The 16,734-nt window shown below is 39.7% G+C and overlaps 2 protein-coding genes across 2 annotated transcripts in view; one reads left to right on the top strand and one right to left on the bottom strand.

Moving 5' to 3' along the window:
• Nucleotides 1-16,734, top strand: part of odam (odontogenic, ameloblast associated) — a 130,137-nt gene that overhangs the window by 53,404 nt on the left and 59,999 nt on the right. The gene's annotated exons all lie outside the window — the stretch shown is intronic.
• On the bottom strand, nt 1,161-15,937 carry acer2 (alkaline ceramidase 2). The gene is made up of 6 exons (XM_061059051.1): nt 15,767-15,937; nt 15,232-15,346; nt 11,727-11,868; nt 11,028-11,165; nt 4,552-4,689; nt 1,161-4,110 (listed from the first exon to the last, which is right to left on the bottom strand). Exons 1-6 carry the CDS (start codon nt 15,878-15,880, stop codon nt 3,924-3,926), a joined length of 834 nt encoding a protein of 277 aa, XP_060915034.1. The 5' UTR covers nt 15,881-15,937; the 3' UTR covers nt 1,161-3,923.

A 16,734-nucleotide genomic window follows, 5' to 3' on the forward strand; every position in this document is an offset into this window, starting at 1 on the left:
GGCGGGACTTCCTGCAGGAGTGGGTGTCACTGCCCTCGTATGACCATGAAATGTATTATACCGTGATGTTTAATCACTCGAAGCATAATGTATTCATCACTATGCAATTAATTTGGCTAATAGTAGGAAATGTAACCCTCTCAGACATATTGGGCTCCGGAGACCCAAAGAAGTAAATATTTCATTGAAGTAACAGACATCCCTACTAAATTATGATGTGAATACACAAAAAATGAAAGCAAAACAGGTGCAATGTTTAGATAACAGGAATTTAAAGTCGCTTCATTAGGATTAGACTGATTTGTCATCCTTCTTAAATGCAAAGTAACACAGTTTCTGGAGTTTTTAGTTGTTGTTGTTTTTTACCTAATTAGCCTATACTTTAAATTGTAATTAAAATTGTATTTCATATTCAGTCATGTCCAAATCATTGTGTGTCAATCAGGACCAATTTTAAAGAAGATATGAAATAAAATAACATGTTTTTAACATGCAAGATAAAATAATGTCAGGTGTTAATTGATTGTACTATTTACAGAACAGTGTGTGTATGTGGGTCTGATATGGTGTCTGTGAATCTTTAGAAAGGGCCTTTTTCTCACAAAAACTTATTTAACCCCTATGACACATTCAGGGATCAAGAAGCATGCTTAAAGTTGAAAATAAATACAAATCTATAGAAATCTAGGCATGCAGATATGTGCTTTTTTTTTCTTCTAATAAACACAGTATTTGTTTTCTTTAAGTCTCAAAGAAACCCCCGCACTGTGATGTGAAGTAAACTAACAACACTAAAACTCAAAGCACTTATGGTTTTTGTTGTTGTTGTGCTCTGTAAGGTAAATGTGGAATCCACTGAACCCTGGTGGACAAAAGTGCGAACTACAACACGTTGACTCTCAGTTTTCAGACAAAGACACATAAAGCATCCAAATAAACAATGAACCGTATCCGCACTCTTCCAAACCTCATCATGTGTAAAATAAAAAACAGTGATCACTCTGAGTTTTAGCTGGGTTTATTTCCATGAAACAAAATAAGGCTCTAATGTTCTAATCCATCAGAAATGTGTTAACAAAAGAGACTGAATTATGAAAATACATTTTTCTGTGCGTAGTTTTCTGTCTTGTCATTGCAGGCAGACAAAAAAAAAAGGTAGATAAGCACATGTAAGTATTTTTTTTAATAAAAAGACAACTCATTTATATCAGGTCATAATTACACAGGCTATTACACAATGCGGAGAGTAGCAGTCAATACGCTGTCCTGTTCACACAACTGTTATCTGAGACTGCCTCTCTGATTCTTTATGAAAACAATCCACCAACAGATGTATGATTTAATGCAATGTGTCGCACTGTGTTGATAGTTTTTGGGCACTACAATAGCTTTGTTCACATTCCTCAATACTGCTCGTAAAGTTTGTCCTGAAGAAACAAACAAAAAAAAAAAATCAACAATGTTTGGCAATACAAAGGTAGTTATCATGCAACGTCTAAAATAATTAAACTTTCACTTTTGGCTGCAGTCTCTTATAAAAATATACACTTTTTTTGGATTTACAAAATACTTCCATGTTTCTAAAAAATATCACTTCATTTTCTCACAAAAATATGTGTATGTCATGATCCTTCGTTTGAACCCGACATTGGGCGCTTGAGTTGTTTTATCTGTTGGAGTTCCCAGAAGCCTCTGCAGGAGCACAGGCGTCAAATAATATTAGTTCAACAGCTTGAGGCAGTTTTCAAGAACAACATTTCAAACAATGGTTTGTGTTGAAAAAAAAAAAAAAAAAAAAAGCTTTGGTGATCCTTGTCTATTAGGGTCAGTGTTCAGCTTTTCAACACACTGCATGCTTCCCTTTTTGTTATTCCACATACACATTTTCTATTCCTGTCGGTCAAATGAACACTGAAGGATTAGACTAGGTTTGAGGTCAGAGTTTTTAAACTTAATCTGTCCCACGATTTAAACTCACTCTAACCTAACCCCAGTCTCATCTTATCTAATGCTACCATTACACAGCATTTCCCCTTTTACTTTTGACACATCACACAAGAACACCAAGCACCTCCTTTTGCACGTCGTTTGATTAAGGCTTTTTGCACAGTTTTCAGAATTCCATGATATTAAGCACACACGCATCTAGAATACTGAGCCTGGAATAAATAACCCTGAAGAGACATTTAAGAGTTATGACTAAAAAATACTGTAAAAAAAAAAAAAAAAATCTGCTTTTAAAAAAAGGACCAGTGTGCAGGTTTTAAGTGATCATCTAGCTGTGAGGCTGCAGATTTCAAAACGACACACAACTTCGCTTTTCAGAGTGAAACCGAATTTAAAGCGGCCGCAAAGCAACTCAAAAAATATGAAAGACCTTCTCTAGAGCCAGTGGTTCATTTGTCAAGTCTGGGCCACCGTAGTTATAACATGTAACGAGCTTATTCTAAGGCAACAAAAAGAAAAACAATGTCTGTGAAAGTTTAAGTACTGGGTGCTGGACAAAAAACATCCAAACATAGAAAAAGTCCAATCAAACTGAATGTAACATTTCCCTTCATCAGACATGAACTGACATGAACTGATGAAACGTTACATGTGATATTCCATTAAATTCAATTCAATCGGAGCAGCTTCTGGTGTGCTGACTCAGTACTTTTTCTGTACTTTCTAAACAACGAAAAACAACGACATGGTTCTTTTCAGGAAACACACACATATGATAACACACTTTGGAATACGTTACATTTAGACCCCCCCTAAATCGTTCACACTGGTCCTTAAAAGCTCGACAAAAACAAGTTAATACTTCAGCATGTAATCGTAGTCACGTTCTGAAATGCTACACAGTGCGTTCAGCCAAAGGTTTGAGAACCAAATTTCATTTTGTGCAAAATATACATCCTTTGAAGTCAATCACAATTCAATATGGTTGATTTCACATTCTGTTCTTTTTCTATACTTTGGGTTTTTGGCCAATATCAAAGTGTACCTATTCATTGAGCAACACACGAACCTTATATTATAATATGGAAAATAATTGCATAATAACACTGTTAGTTAAACTATATACAGGAATATATTAAACACATTTCTAAGACACTATCTTGAACAATCACCAATGGCATGCTGGGAAATAAAAGAGAGCACACCCACAACAGAAAGACGCCTAAAGTGATCCTGACATTTTAAATTAAAATGTGTGTTGACAATGAGGGTAGCTTTAACAGCCTGTTTGAAATATGGATTTAAATCACATATGGCTTTATGTGAAGAAAAAGGAAAAAAAAAAAAGATGACCATAGCACTTGTGTAACATCTTATGCACCAGCTGGTTGGTTCACTGGGTATAGCTAAGTTGGCTAACGACACATTAAGAAGCTTTAAATCACAGTTTATGATCCAGTGCTTTTACATGTCTACACGATGGCCTAACTGCACCTATAAGATGCTATACTCACGTTGATAAAAGCATTACATTGCTTTATAATGAGGTTTTCTGAATTACTATAAAATGTACAAAAAACTGTTGTTTAAAGAAGCCTGAAATGCATCAAACTAACACCTACATTATCGCCTACAGGAAGCCTGAGGAGGGTGCTGCAACACTGTAAAGGTTTCTTGGCTTTGATACTGTTTTGTGTTACCTTCCTTTATGTCAGAATTATTACCCTGTTCTTTTGTTTGCTTGAGTTGCATATACACTGCTGTGTAGTTGAAACCAGACCAGGGACAGTTCAAAGAGGATTCAGTAATCCTCACGGTTGTGCGAAGATGTGCATCACATACATCACCCAAAACATGAAAGAGAGCACCAGGGGATGCTACCCGACTCACTGCAGGTGTATCTCGTTGTTTGGTACAATCTTGGGGAGACGTTTTAAAGCACGACCAGCAGAGCGGCAGAGTCGGCCCACGGCGCATTAAGTCACCTTGATTGTAGATTTCTTGTGGACGCAGAGGAAGGAAACGTAGGGCACGCCGATGAAGGCCCATTTCTCGTTGGGCCAGAACATGATGACGGGGCCTCGCTCGGGGGCCTCGGTCGCCACGTCAAAGTAGGCGAAGCAAACGCATCCCAAGTAGGAAGCCAGACAAATGAGGATGTGCCTGTGAGAAACAAGAGGAGGGAGAATTAACCAAAACCACCTCAGAAATGGTTCAATCAATATATCATGGTGTTTACAGACGTGGTAGAGTAACAATGCAGTCATCAGAAGAGGAAGACAAACGGTGTCTACAGTGCAGTAATAATCTGTTTCTTTTGCTTAACTCATTCAAACTTCTGGGATTTCAATTGAAATCAATATTTTTTCTGTTAAGAATCATTCTTTAATGAGTTGAATTCTTCTTGATTCTTGTGCAGCGATCCCTATTCATTCTTTTTAGGATCAAAACACAGATCCTTATTTCAGGATTTTCAAGTTGATTTCTTTAGGAGACACTTTGGACGTACATCTCTTCACTGTCACGTTCTCCTTGATAAAAAAATCAGGTTAGAGCAGAAGTTTGGAGGTAATCCCGACTCTTCTGAGTTGCAGTCAAACTCACCAAGCACAGTGCAGGTAGGGGAAGTTGAAGGCGGACCACATTTCACAGAATATTCTGTCACTGATCCAGCAGAGCAGAGCTAGTGCCCACCAGAACCCTGAGACCACACCCAGCTTAAACACTCGAGGGTTTTCACACCTGCGGACCAAACAGAGCACTGAGAAATGTGTGCAGCACCACAGGAACACGACATCATAAGAACAATGTTTTCATCTTCATGTGAAAATGTGCAATAAACACACTGCAACACTCTACAAACATGCTAAATGATAAAACAATATTTAATGTACAGAAGTTTTGCATACCCAGCACAATGCAAACATGTAACCTCTCAGTCTGAGCCCGTGATATAAGGACCATTCATTCACACCATGTGGCCAATGAGATGAAGCCCCAGCTTCTTTTTTTTTTTCCAGCTACCATCAGAACAGCTGATGTCAATTTTGTAACCACTGCAAAGTTATCCAGCATGACGGCAGTGGAAGGCGAAGGAGAGGGAAATGCGGGTGATAAAGAGCTTGTGGTGAATTTTGATTGGGGAGAGAGGGAAACAGCAGACAGTCAAAGGGACTGGAACGTTATAGCTAATGTGCACACTTTCATATTTGTTCATATATTGATCACCATGGCGAAACTAAACAGTGTATTTGCACACTGCAGGTTTTCCACCTTGTTCTTTGCAACTCTAAGGCATCTCCCACAAGGCTTTATCTCATCCAGTTATCCATGATCATGCAGGATGTACTGGGCTTTGTGTTGGTGTGAGTTATCATTTAGCTGGGTCAGATTGTTCTAGAAATGATTTTACTGGCTATGGTGTCCACTTTAGCCCAACTGAGATTTCCAAGCCAGGATGTTGAATTGTAGGTAATCACATGTGGACGGCTTGCCTGAATAAGGCCCGACAACACAAATTCAAAGCATTCTAGTGAAACGTCTCTACAAAAAAGAATATCTCCTAGTGGACACAGCTCTGACCTACAGAGCCACATGCTAATTCAGACTGCCGCTAAACTATTCTTAGTCCTGTCCTCCTTTAGACAGAGCAGTCTCAGCCCTGCTGCAGGCTGAGGCGCACAAAGACACGGGACAGGGAAGCCTGACTCAACTGTGATGCAACTGTTTTAGTCACTGCCATATTGTTTGTCACCTTCCCTAAAGACAGAGCTTTTGATAAGGTCACGCTAGTTTGTGAAGCTTTCATTTGCGTCAGCGTCGTGTTTTAAAGAGACAGGAATGTTTGGACGTACATTTTTCCAGTAAGACTGAAGTAAACGACAAACAACAACAGCCAAGTCATAGTCCATGGAAAACGCTGAGTGGTGGTTTAAAGTGAAGGAGAAGCCCTGACAAATGAGCACATTCATGCTGGCTATTGATCACTTGTTGGAAAGTATTGATTCATGTAGCTCTGATGCTAAAAATGTAGTGCAACAGTCGTTCTGGTAGAGAGAGTCATGGTGGCAGTGCTTTGTTGTCAGTAAGTATCTCCAATTGAAAATGAACCCGGCTTTCCTTCAGGAAGTTGATTAAAAACTCAAACAGACAAACTGTCATCACATTACATAATTGGCCGAGGGAGGGAGTAGAACAAAAAAAGAAAAAAGGATGGCGTCATGACAAAAGGAAGCACAGAAATAGACGGACAATGATGTGTCTTCCCAGAGGGAAACGGTCTGTAATCAATATTGCATAATACTCTAAAGTGTTTGTTTTATATATTCACATGGGAGCACATCTTGACATTGCATCAGATACAGTAGCAATCCAGCTACATGCTCGGTAAGCGCCCTTATATAGGGTACAACAGTTGGCCAATCCCTTTTCCTGCAAACTAACCAAACATAAACTGACTAAAGCGTCCCCCCCACACAGCCGGATGTCTCCGCTGGGGTACTGAGCCTATCTGCTCACACAGAAGCATGTGAGATAAGAAACACGACATGAAACCAGGTCTTCTCCCTGCAGACGGAGCAGCAGCAGCAGCCAGTGTGACGGAAAAGTTTGCCTGTTGAAGGCAGAGATAAGTGGAGGAAAGGCCGGTCTGTGTATCTGGGGTGAAGCACAGTTAGAAGCTTCTGTCACTCCTGGGAAAAGAGAGGAAGAGGCTCCACACGGCAGGATGCATATCAAGGACCCCAGAGTGCTTCTTGTAAAGGGTTCTAATGTCATTGAAGGCAGTTTGCACATTAAATATCCACACTGGATTAAATCATATCAAACTGGATTAGTGCTAACACATTATATACAGATTTGTTTTGTATTTCTCTTGAGATTGTGAACATTTTTTTTCTATTATGATATAAACAAATGAGAAGCTTTCAGGAAAGGAAAACTCAAATCTTCTATTCATGGTTTTTTTTGATGAGATCTGGGAAAATGCAAACAAGTCTGACAAGACAGGAAGCATGCCTCCCAATGATTTCACGACTTGTAAACAAAGCAGGCTAAGTAAATCCATCTAAAAGTTCAAATGAGAACATCCTCAATAATCCCTCACTCTATGTAGATTATGATATTGTACATAAATATTGTACAACAGACAGTTGGGGGTAAAAATTGTATCTTTAACCTTTGTTAAAGTTTTGTTGTTTTTCCTTTCTTAAGAATATGATTTTTTAAGATTATGTTACCATTTTCCTTTTTCTTGGCCATTTCTGCCTTCTTCACCAGATAGGACAGCCAAAGAGAGACAGGAAATGCCGGGAGGAGAGACTCGGGGAAGACATGCAGCAAAGAAGCCGGGGCCGGACCCCGAAAACCCACAGCCGCTGCGGTGAGGACCACAGCCTCCGCACACGGTGCGCGCGACACAACCACTAGACCATCCGGCGCCCCGGTTGCCCTTTGCTTTGCGCTAATTATCTATTGGTCACAGAACCAGTAACCATGGCGATAGAGGGAGGTTACATTCACCAATGTTCCCATATATAATGACTCTAAAGTAATACAGAAAACATTTTTCTTGCAGAATACATCCATAATGATTTTCTAGCTGGTTTTGCTTGCTTCTTTCCCGATAACTACAATCTAGGACGCCGTTAATGAACATGTTGAGTAAAATGTTCAGACAGAGACAGGATGGCTAAAACTAAAACACTAAGACGCATGTTTGAATATAAACTGCAATCATGCTTTAAGCTCTGAAAAATGTGTAAATGTTCTTATTTAACAGATATGTTTAATAACATATAATATTAAACTCATGATAAAGTATCTATATTTGTTAATAAGCATACATAAAGGTATGGATATGGATGTGTATGTAGAAGTCTTGTTATCTGGAGATGTAGATTTCCCCTCACTACTGTTGTTTTAAGATTGTTTTTCTTATTTCCTCTCTCTTTGGGGCTGTTTTCTTTCCATGTTGTGTTTCAAAGTCAGACACAACAGAAGTTAATGTAAGTAAAGGACTATTCCTGTCACAACACAGTCTATAGAGTCAAGCCTTTTGTTGCCATGTAAATATAAACTTTGCTCTTGTAAATCTTTATCACTCTTTATCTTTATCAAATGAACATTTCAGCTCGTGTCGCACAACTATGAATGCTATCAATGCTTCAACCTTTCTGTTGTGCAAGTCATCATTGTTAATGCACATACCAGGCATGTAGTGTTATCTCCACCTGGACGTGGCCTGAACAGAGGCCGACGCAAAAACATCAACACAAAAGTCCGTCGTGTTTGAGGGCAAAAGTCCATCAGCCAATGCCACAGGAATTCTCTCCCACTTAGCGGAACGAAAACAAGCGGCCTCAGTACATGCCAGGCACTGTAAGTAATGTCAAGAGTTACTTAAACGCTGAACAATGGATGACTGAAGGTTGCAAGACTGACGGTGGTGAGTAAGGGACGTGGGAAACGGAAACAACAGGGAAGTTTCCTTTTACTGTGACGGAGGAAACGCTTCACAGACACAAACAAGCGTGAGCTGCTTGTTGTGTGTTTTCAGGGACATTCTTTCACAGCACCCTGTAATTACCCCGAAACACACATAGCATGTCATCAGACAATGTGAGGACAAGGGGTCAAAAGGAGACATGTGCATGTACTGTAGACTACAGAAAGTACATCTTAACACTGTTTCCCTTTTGTCCTGTCAACAGTTTGGCAGCTGTTTTAAATCACTGGTCAGATTAGGACCACAGACTCGGTCACTGATATGCTGCTGCTACTTTACACATGACTTCATTAGAACAGGATGTAATTATTACATAGGATGATGTTATTATTATGAAGACGTATTTATACTTGCTGAGAAACACAGTTAACCCCTGATAGGCTAACCAAACCAAATGACATGACTAACCCCAGGATTGCCAACATGTGAGCTGTTCATCAGATAGAGCTAATAGAACATACTCAATACATCTAAACTATATAAGTTAGGTATGAAATGCCAACTTGACAACAGAATAAAATCTCTACTTTGAAAAGTGGGGTAATGTTAATGTTAATACCTTAGTACATTGAGAGTACAGTTCTCTGTAGTCACATTCCTTGTGTGTGTAAGCATACCTGGCCAATAAAGCGGATTCTGATAAATTACAAAGACTTGTCATGTGAGTTTAAATTTATCATTAGCCTACTTAAAACTGTTTGACCTGACGCCATTTGGTGCATGTCTTCCCCCACGTTTCCTATCTATCTCCAGCTGTCTTGAAGCTCTTTCACAGCCTGCTCAGCCACAGAGTCTACCATCAGACTAAATACAGTAGTTGACGTGTGACTAACCCCTTAACTAGCCAAGACATCTCTTAAGTTTAAAGGTGCACTGTGGAGTTTTGGTAGTGAAATTTGAAAGTTGGAGAAGTGAAACAATTCCGTGTTATGTTTTCTGAATTGAATACACAAACTTTATTCAAATGAAAAGAAATGAGTCCCTGTAACACTGTTTGGAGATAAAAAGCTAGCAGGAGAGTTACAGTTTCACTGTTGCGGGCCCCCCACCATAACTTCTCGCGGAGCATTTTATCTTCAGTGTTCCAGAAACCAAATTTTCCTCTGAGCACAGTTTGTGTTTAGAGTTATGAACATATACCACAGAAACTGTACACTTCTCCAAATTTCACATTTCTCTAACTAAACTCCACAGTGCACCTTTAATAGTCAATCAAGATACAGTCAATCCTCCTGCTCGAGTGTTGCAATGTGTAGTTTACTTACAACCTGTGATAAAGAGTCAAGAGTCATTCAGAGTTTAGAATTCTTATCAAGATTTGTATCACTGACTCAAGCTGAACTGGATGTCCAGATATCAGTGAGACCTGTTTGTGTTGAATAACCTGCGCTGCTTGCACATACAGATGATCAAACAACACACATTCCCTAACCTTGATTCAGGACCAGCATGCTCAGAATGGAGTTAGATAATAACAGTACAAATTGAGTTACTAACTAACTTGATCAAATATTTAAAAAAATACAAATACATTAAGAGACAAATGACTTGGACTACTAAGATGGCACAGAATTTGTTCCTTTCTCCCTCAAACTTAAATCAAGTCAGTGACTGAGGAATATATCCTAATGTAAGATGAACTTGTTAGGTGGAAAATGTTTTCTATACTTCCCTGTTTTGGAAGTCCCTGATGAAGGCCACAAGCCGAAACACATTGGCATAATTTGTTAATGAAGTTGATCTTCATACTTCAAGTGTTGCTGCAGCTTTTTGTACCCGTTTTGTGCCTAAAAAGATCTGATAGCATCAGAGGATTTTTTTTTTTTTCAACAGCATTCCTGTTATAAATACCAGACCTTCTTAGCCTGCATTTACACCACGGGCAAGAGGGAGCCAAACCAGCTTGTCTTTCACTCATACATGACTTGAATCTGTTACATTTCTCTATTCTCATTTCACCCACATCCATACATTGCCCTAAATAATATGAATGTCTTCCTTTGCTGTGTTGCTAACAGTTGATCAATACATGCATCTCTTACTCTAGATTTACAGCTGTCAGAATTCCCTGGTCATTTTGAAATTGTGGATGAAATCTGTTTTTGTGACGCCTTTGCTTCACATTCCCCCCCCGCTAATGGCTCCAACTGCGTGTCCACACACACCACAGAGCCAGTAACCCCCCCCTCCCCCCTTTTCATCCTCCTCCTAGTTATCACTTGCTCAAGAATTTGCTGGCTTTCACTGTGAAACATCCAGTATTGAAACTGTCACCCTTACTTGAGTGGCCTCCGTGTAAACTTCAGAACAACATGTGTGAGTATTGCTCCATATCAACCTGCTCTTATTACATGAAGCGTTCCCTGAGGCGCCATGTACAACCAAAGGTGACGAGGCTCCCAAGCTGTGTGAAAGTGTCCTGTTCAAGTTTGATTTTTTTTGTTTGCTTTTAAATGGCCTTATTGACAGAAAAATCATCATAGACATGGAGTACTATGGCAGACCATGATGAGGTCTACACATTCAGCTGGCCCTCCCCTCGGCTGATTTAAGAATAAAAACATTTTTCACAAACCTTTTCAGCTCCGTGATGAGGAGCACGGTGCAGGGGATGCCCAGTGTCATCAGTGACAAGGAGTTGACAACAGGTTTGACGAACGCCAGGCCGGTGGTGATCCCCGACAAGATGCCGATGACCACTTTGAACCTTGACCTAAATTATGAAGCAAAACATGTTGCATTCTATAAACAGGGTGCGGGGGAAATGTAAGAGGAACACACTAAAAATAGATCAGTACAACAAGAATCCTTATAGTCTGTGACAATGGAAAGAGAAGTCAAGACATGTGATGCAGCTTTTTCCAGTGTCAGCTATCTTGGACCGGCCTATTATTAAACAGGGGGGGGGGGGGTCATAGCTGTGGACGCATCACATGACAAAAGAGCGGACAGCTGTTAGCTCAACACATGGAGCTCACTACTGCCTACCAGTTATACTGCAGGACAGACACGTATGCCTTTCAATTGAAACGATTTACTGCAACGTTTTTCTTCCTTTTTTTCCCCCTTTGCAAAATTGTAATATCACTCAACAAAAATCAATCCATCTTAGAGATGTAGATTAAAGTTCCTCCTCAATTCACTGATCAGTCGAGGGTGAGTTAGCTGCGCTGGAGATTTACATAAATACAGCTCATGCTCCCCACGCCGTTGATCTAATTCACCTCTATAAAGTAGTTATCTTGACGCAAAGAGTTCTACTGTGCAAACGTACCGATCCCTCCTGAACATCCTGGGTAGATACCTCTTGGGGAACCACATGGCAATGGCACACATGAGCACCCATAGGATGGCCAATTCATCCAGCATTTGGCCGAGGAAGCTGAGGGTGGCGTGAAAATATGTGGAGCCGATACCTGCAAGACAGAGACACCAAAAACGTTAATGAGCGGAGGGTGTGCATTTCCTCAGGGTGTCAACAGGCTGGATTCATGGGATTATGTCTGTTGTGATGGATTTTTTTAAATGTCTATTTGAAAGAAGAAAAAAAAAAGGGGAAGCTAAAACAGACAAATGAGTCATGAAGTGATGTCAGCAAAGAAGAACGGCTTCTACTATGAGCAGCACTAGCACTTCTGCATTTTCAGTTAATGTCATGTTAAAGTAACCAAAACAGTTTAAAGATGCACATATGAGAACACCAAAGTATCTTACTTTGTCCCAAAAAACTAAAGTAGCTTCTCGAGTAACACTGATTATTTCCATTTTTGAACACAAGATGTTAAAGAGTTAGTTACAGACTGGTGTAAGCGATGCTGGGAGTTTTTAAAAGAATGCAGTCGAAGGACAGATCAGTCAGTGCCCGTTTGTTATCGCGCTCCAACAGACCGTCCTATTATCAGCACAATCTGTGTTGATAAGAGGCGCTACAGGAAAGATTCCTACATTCTCAACAAACGTCTTATGCAGACGTCACTTCTGCTTAGAAGTGAAGTTATTAGCAAACCTGACGACCTGTAAGTGGACTCGTATAACACAGGAAGCCCAGACAAAACATTCAAATGACTCAGCTGAAACGTTCTCATGGAAGTAGGACTAACTCTTTGAAATTTAATCAGCAACTACTCTGACCGCAGATGAACTGTTCAAGCCATTTGTAGAAAGTGAAAAAAGTCTGGAAAACATGAATGTGTTCCGAATTTCAAATGTAAGATTTATTTTTTAAACCAGTTTTCTCCCATTGACATCAAGAACCTCTTTACCAAGGGAGACCTGGCCAAGACAGTCAGCAGCAAAAACACAAAGTTACAGACAGAGACACAGAGAAAGAGACACAAAGGGAGACAAACGACTATTTACAAAAACAATCAAATTTGCAAATTGTAATTTCTTGTCTTGGAAGAAAAAGCTAACAAGAAATATAGTTCAGTGGATACCTTCTTCTTTTTGACTCTGAAGAAGATGCGGTGTGCTCCAGTATTTTCTTTGGTTCCTGTCTTGTAGAAGTTACCCACTGAACTATATTCCTTGTACGTCTTCAGTCCTTCTCTGAGAGCGCCGACCTCCGTTTGTGGAGTGGCTGAACTGAAGAGTTTGCAATGAAAAGCCGACGTTTCAGGGGTTTGAAACTGAAGGCCATTCAAAATGATTAGTTGACAGAAACCGAGTTAATCACCAACTCTTTTCAGGATCTGATCATTGGTTTCAGAAATAATAGTCTTCTTTATCCAACCTCTTCTTTTGAAATGTTTATCATTTTCAGGGGTCTGGGGGGGTCAACTCTATGACAGTAAACTGAATACTTGTGACTTCAAGGCGACACAATGTACTGAATCTGGAATTTGTGCATTCTTCACTATGTCTGATATTTCATTGACTTATCCATTAATTGGGACAATCAAATAATCAGATAACCATGAAGTTAAATAATCCAAAGCTGCAGCTCCGCCTGAATCCCTGCGTATGCTTTGGCTTTTACAAAGAAGGCACAAAGCAGTGGTCCCAAACTAATATGAATGACTCCGCTCACGCACAGCTGAGGCCACAACGAGGAGAAAAGCAGCTGGATGTCGTTTTCTTTTCTGCACCTAAGGGGTTGTTTTTCTGCTCAAGGTCAAGTGTCACCTCAACTATGGCGTCAGACAAAACCCATGTTACCCCGTCTCAGCTGTGTTTTTTAACAGCTTCCAGATTCCAGAGACGCAATCAGAGCTCCTCCAGCAGCATACATGAAGCAAGACATGTGTGAATGAATTTTTAAAGTCCATTTGATCGCTGGCAACATGGGACTACTGGGTCAGAAGGAGACAAGATTAACACATGAGTCACAGAATGACACACTTTACATCTGACTTCTAGGTGTTTAAGTCCCTGTGACATGCAAATCCTTTCAAACCGTTACAGTTGTTTTGCATCATGCAGAAAGGTCGCCCATCAGGAACAGACAGAGGTCAGACACGACTGTTTTCATAGCAGCAGTGAGGAAACTCGGCACCATAATCTCTTTTTTTTTTTTTTTTTATGTTTTCTCATACCGTACCGTACAGTAACACCATTTAAAAACTGAACACTGTTTCAAATCTAAAGAAATCGAGGCAATAGGCTTATTCAGCCAGCGAATGAATGAGCCCAGTCATTTAATAAAGAGGGCAAAATGAATCAGGGAAAGCTATAACTGAGGCCACAGCTGAAGAAAACCTACATCCTAACAGGGTTTGTTGTGTCCGTTTAAAAATGTCAGCCTGCAAGCGAGAGCATCTCTACAACTCAAACACACTCACAATGTACATCTTGTACTTTTTAGGTCAGTCTGTGCTTACTACGGCAAATTTCACCTGTTTTTTGTTTTTTTTTAAATCATCTGCAGACTCTGTTCTCAACAGATTACAATAATATAAGATGATAGTTTTTCCCCTTCTACAGTCCAAATCACTCAAAACATATAGTTTACTGTCATTGAGGACCAGTGTATTTATACTTTTAGACACTGGAACAAACACAAACAAACAAACACAAACAAAACTGGACCAACACAATCATTCATCAAAATGTTTGCCAATAACTTTCTGGCCTCAAGAAATTTGCCCCCCAAAAAATAAATCAACACACATCTGGTTTAACATGTCAAATAATTTAAAAAATACTTTAAACTCCCGTGGTTCGATTAGTCATCGTTTAAAAGATTGTGTAACGATTTAAAGGTTCAGAAAATAATATTGTAAAACGTCATATATTCACATTTCGGCAGCTGGAAACAGCTACTTGTTGCTTCAAACAATTTGTCGAGGAATTGAAAAAAGGTTGCCAAATTTAATCTTTAGTCTAATTGATTGTATTTTGTCATACATTACTTTGACTATAATTAACATATAAGGCATACGTTTGTATTAGATTAACTGGTTTGTATAAGGCCTGACACATATCTTATTGATATAATTTATGAATTCATAACAATGTTTGGATAGATTGGTGTACATTGTAAGCCTATTGAATGCTCCATGAATGAAGTGGAGGTTAAAGCTATAAAGAAAATTAAAAAAATCAAGGGTTAAGTGGTGACCATCAACACACACACACACACACACACACACACACACACACACACACACACACACACACACACACACACACACACACACACACACACACACACACACACACACACACACACACACACACACACACACACACACACACACACACACACACACACACACACACACACACACACACACACACACACACACACACACAATATTAATGCCAACCAGCCAACTTACCAACCACAACCAGAAGACTCCATATGAGGTAAATCCCACTGTTGAAATGTGTTGCATATTGGCGGAACAAGCACATTAATATGGGCGGCAAAACAAAAAACAAAATGTTGCTGATCTGAAATGATAAACAAAGGTAAGCTATGAGCAAAGAAATACATCACAGTTGAACTGCAGCTCAATGACAACGTGCAGGTCAGAAGTTGTCCAGGCCTTTTTTTTTTGTTGTTGTTGTTGTTGTTGTAAAACTGTCAGGCAGTGGAAATGAAGAAAAGGAAGAATTTGTAACCTGATGCTAGCAGTAAACATCATGATGCTGAAGCTGAAAAGCAGCCAATACACACTAAAAGTCAAGTAGAATTTACTGCTACAGATAACCTAAAAAAAAAAATAACATTAGTAGCTATTACCAAAAGCAGTGCAATACAAAGGAAAACAGTGCAAGAAAAAGCTAGCTGTGACTGTACACAAAGCTGTATTATGTAAAAGAAGAAAAAAAAAATAGTAAACATCGTTATAGCTGCAAGTCAAAACCGACCGTGTTGTAAAATTCAGCGATGGTGGGGTATATCAGGTAATTGCCCTCACACCAGTCCACATCGGAGCTGCCAGCCTGCAACTGGTCCCAAAAAATCAGATTAACGTTACTCATGTCTGGACTCGTCCTCTCGGATGGACAGTGCACGTCAGCTCAAGAGACAAAAAAAAAAAAAAAAACAACAACCAGAGGAAAAGTCACCCCCCCCCCTCCTCTCTCCTCCTCTCGGCTCGTTTTTTATCAAACACTAGATTTTAATGTTTGAGACTTTGCACGTACTGTACGCGCAACAGCGTGCTACACTACAAACCCCGAGGCTGAGCTGCATTGTAAAAGCTCTCCGTCTCTCCACAAAGCCTCCTGCTCGTCGTGAAGCTCAGTGCCGTGCATTGACAGCTGCTGCTGCTCGGGTCTGTAGCCAAAGACTGTTCAAGCATAGCGAGAGCGTACCCTCCTATCTGCCTCCTTCTTCGGTGAAATGTGGTCGGCAGCGGACTTGAAACCGGAAGTGCCTTTTTTTTTCTTTTTTTTTTTTCTTCTCTATGATCGTCATGCTGCCTTGTTTGACAGGATGATCAGACATTTTTCATGTCAGCAGGAGCTCTGCTGATTTTTTATTTCCTTGTTCACTGTTTTGCACCAAAAAAACAAAAAAACAAACAACAAGTCAAATTCCTTGTATGTGTAAATGTACTTAAAAATATAATATATAATAAACAGCGAATCAGATTCTGGTTCTGAAAAACAAGTTACAGTCAACTTTAGTAGGACTTAAAACGATCACACTATTTACAGTCTGTGGTAGCCCAGCTCTACAGACACATCCAATAAAACCGATGAACATAACATTTTATTATTAGAATTTTAAATTAAATATATATATTTTAAAGCGCATTTATTTTTTTGTGCATCTGTGCCGGCTCAGGATGTCCTAATTACATCATCCTGATCTCATTATTACATCATCC

The sequence above is a fragment of the Labrus mixtus genome, chromosome 2 (genome assembly GCF_963584025.1).
Source record: "Labrus mixtus chromosome 2, fLabMix1.1, whole genome shotgun sequence".
Taxonomy (NCBI): domain Eukaryota; kingdom Metazoa; phylum Chordata; class Actinopteri; order Labriformes; family Labridae; genus Labrus; species Labrus mixtus.

Coding starts and splice junctions, on each gene's coding strand:
- acer2 (XM_061059051.1), bottom strand. CDS start 15,880: ATGAGTAACGTTAATCTGATTTTTTGGGACCAGTTGCAGGCTGGCAGC. Junction 15,347..15,766: donor TCGCTGAATTTTACAACACG/GTCGGTTTTGAC, acceptor TTATCATTTCAG/ATCAGCAACATTTTGTTTTT. Junction 11,869..15,231: donor GAGTCTTCTGGTTGTGGTTG/GTAAGTTGGCTG, acceptor TCTGTCTTGCAG/GTATCGGCTCCACATATTTT.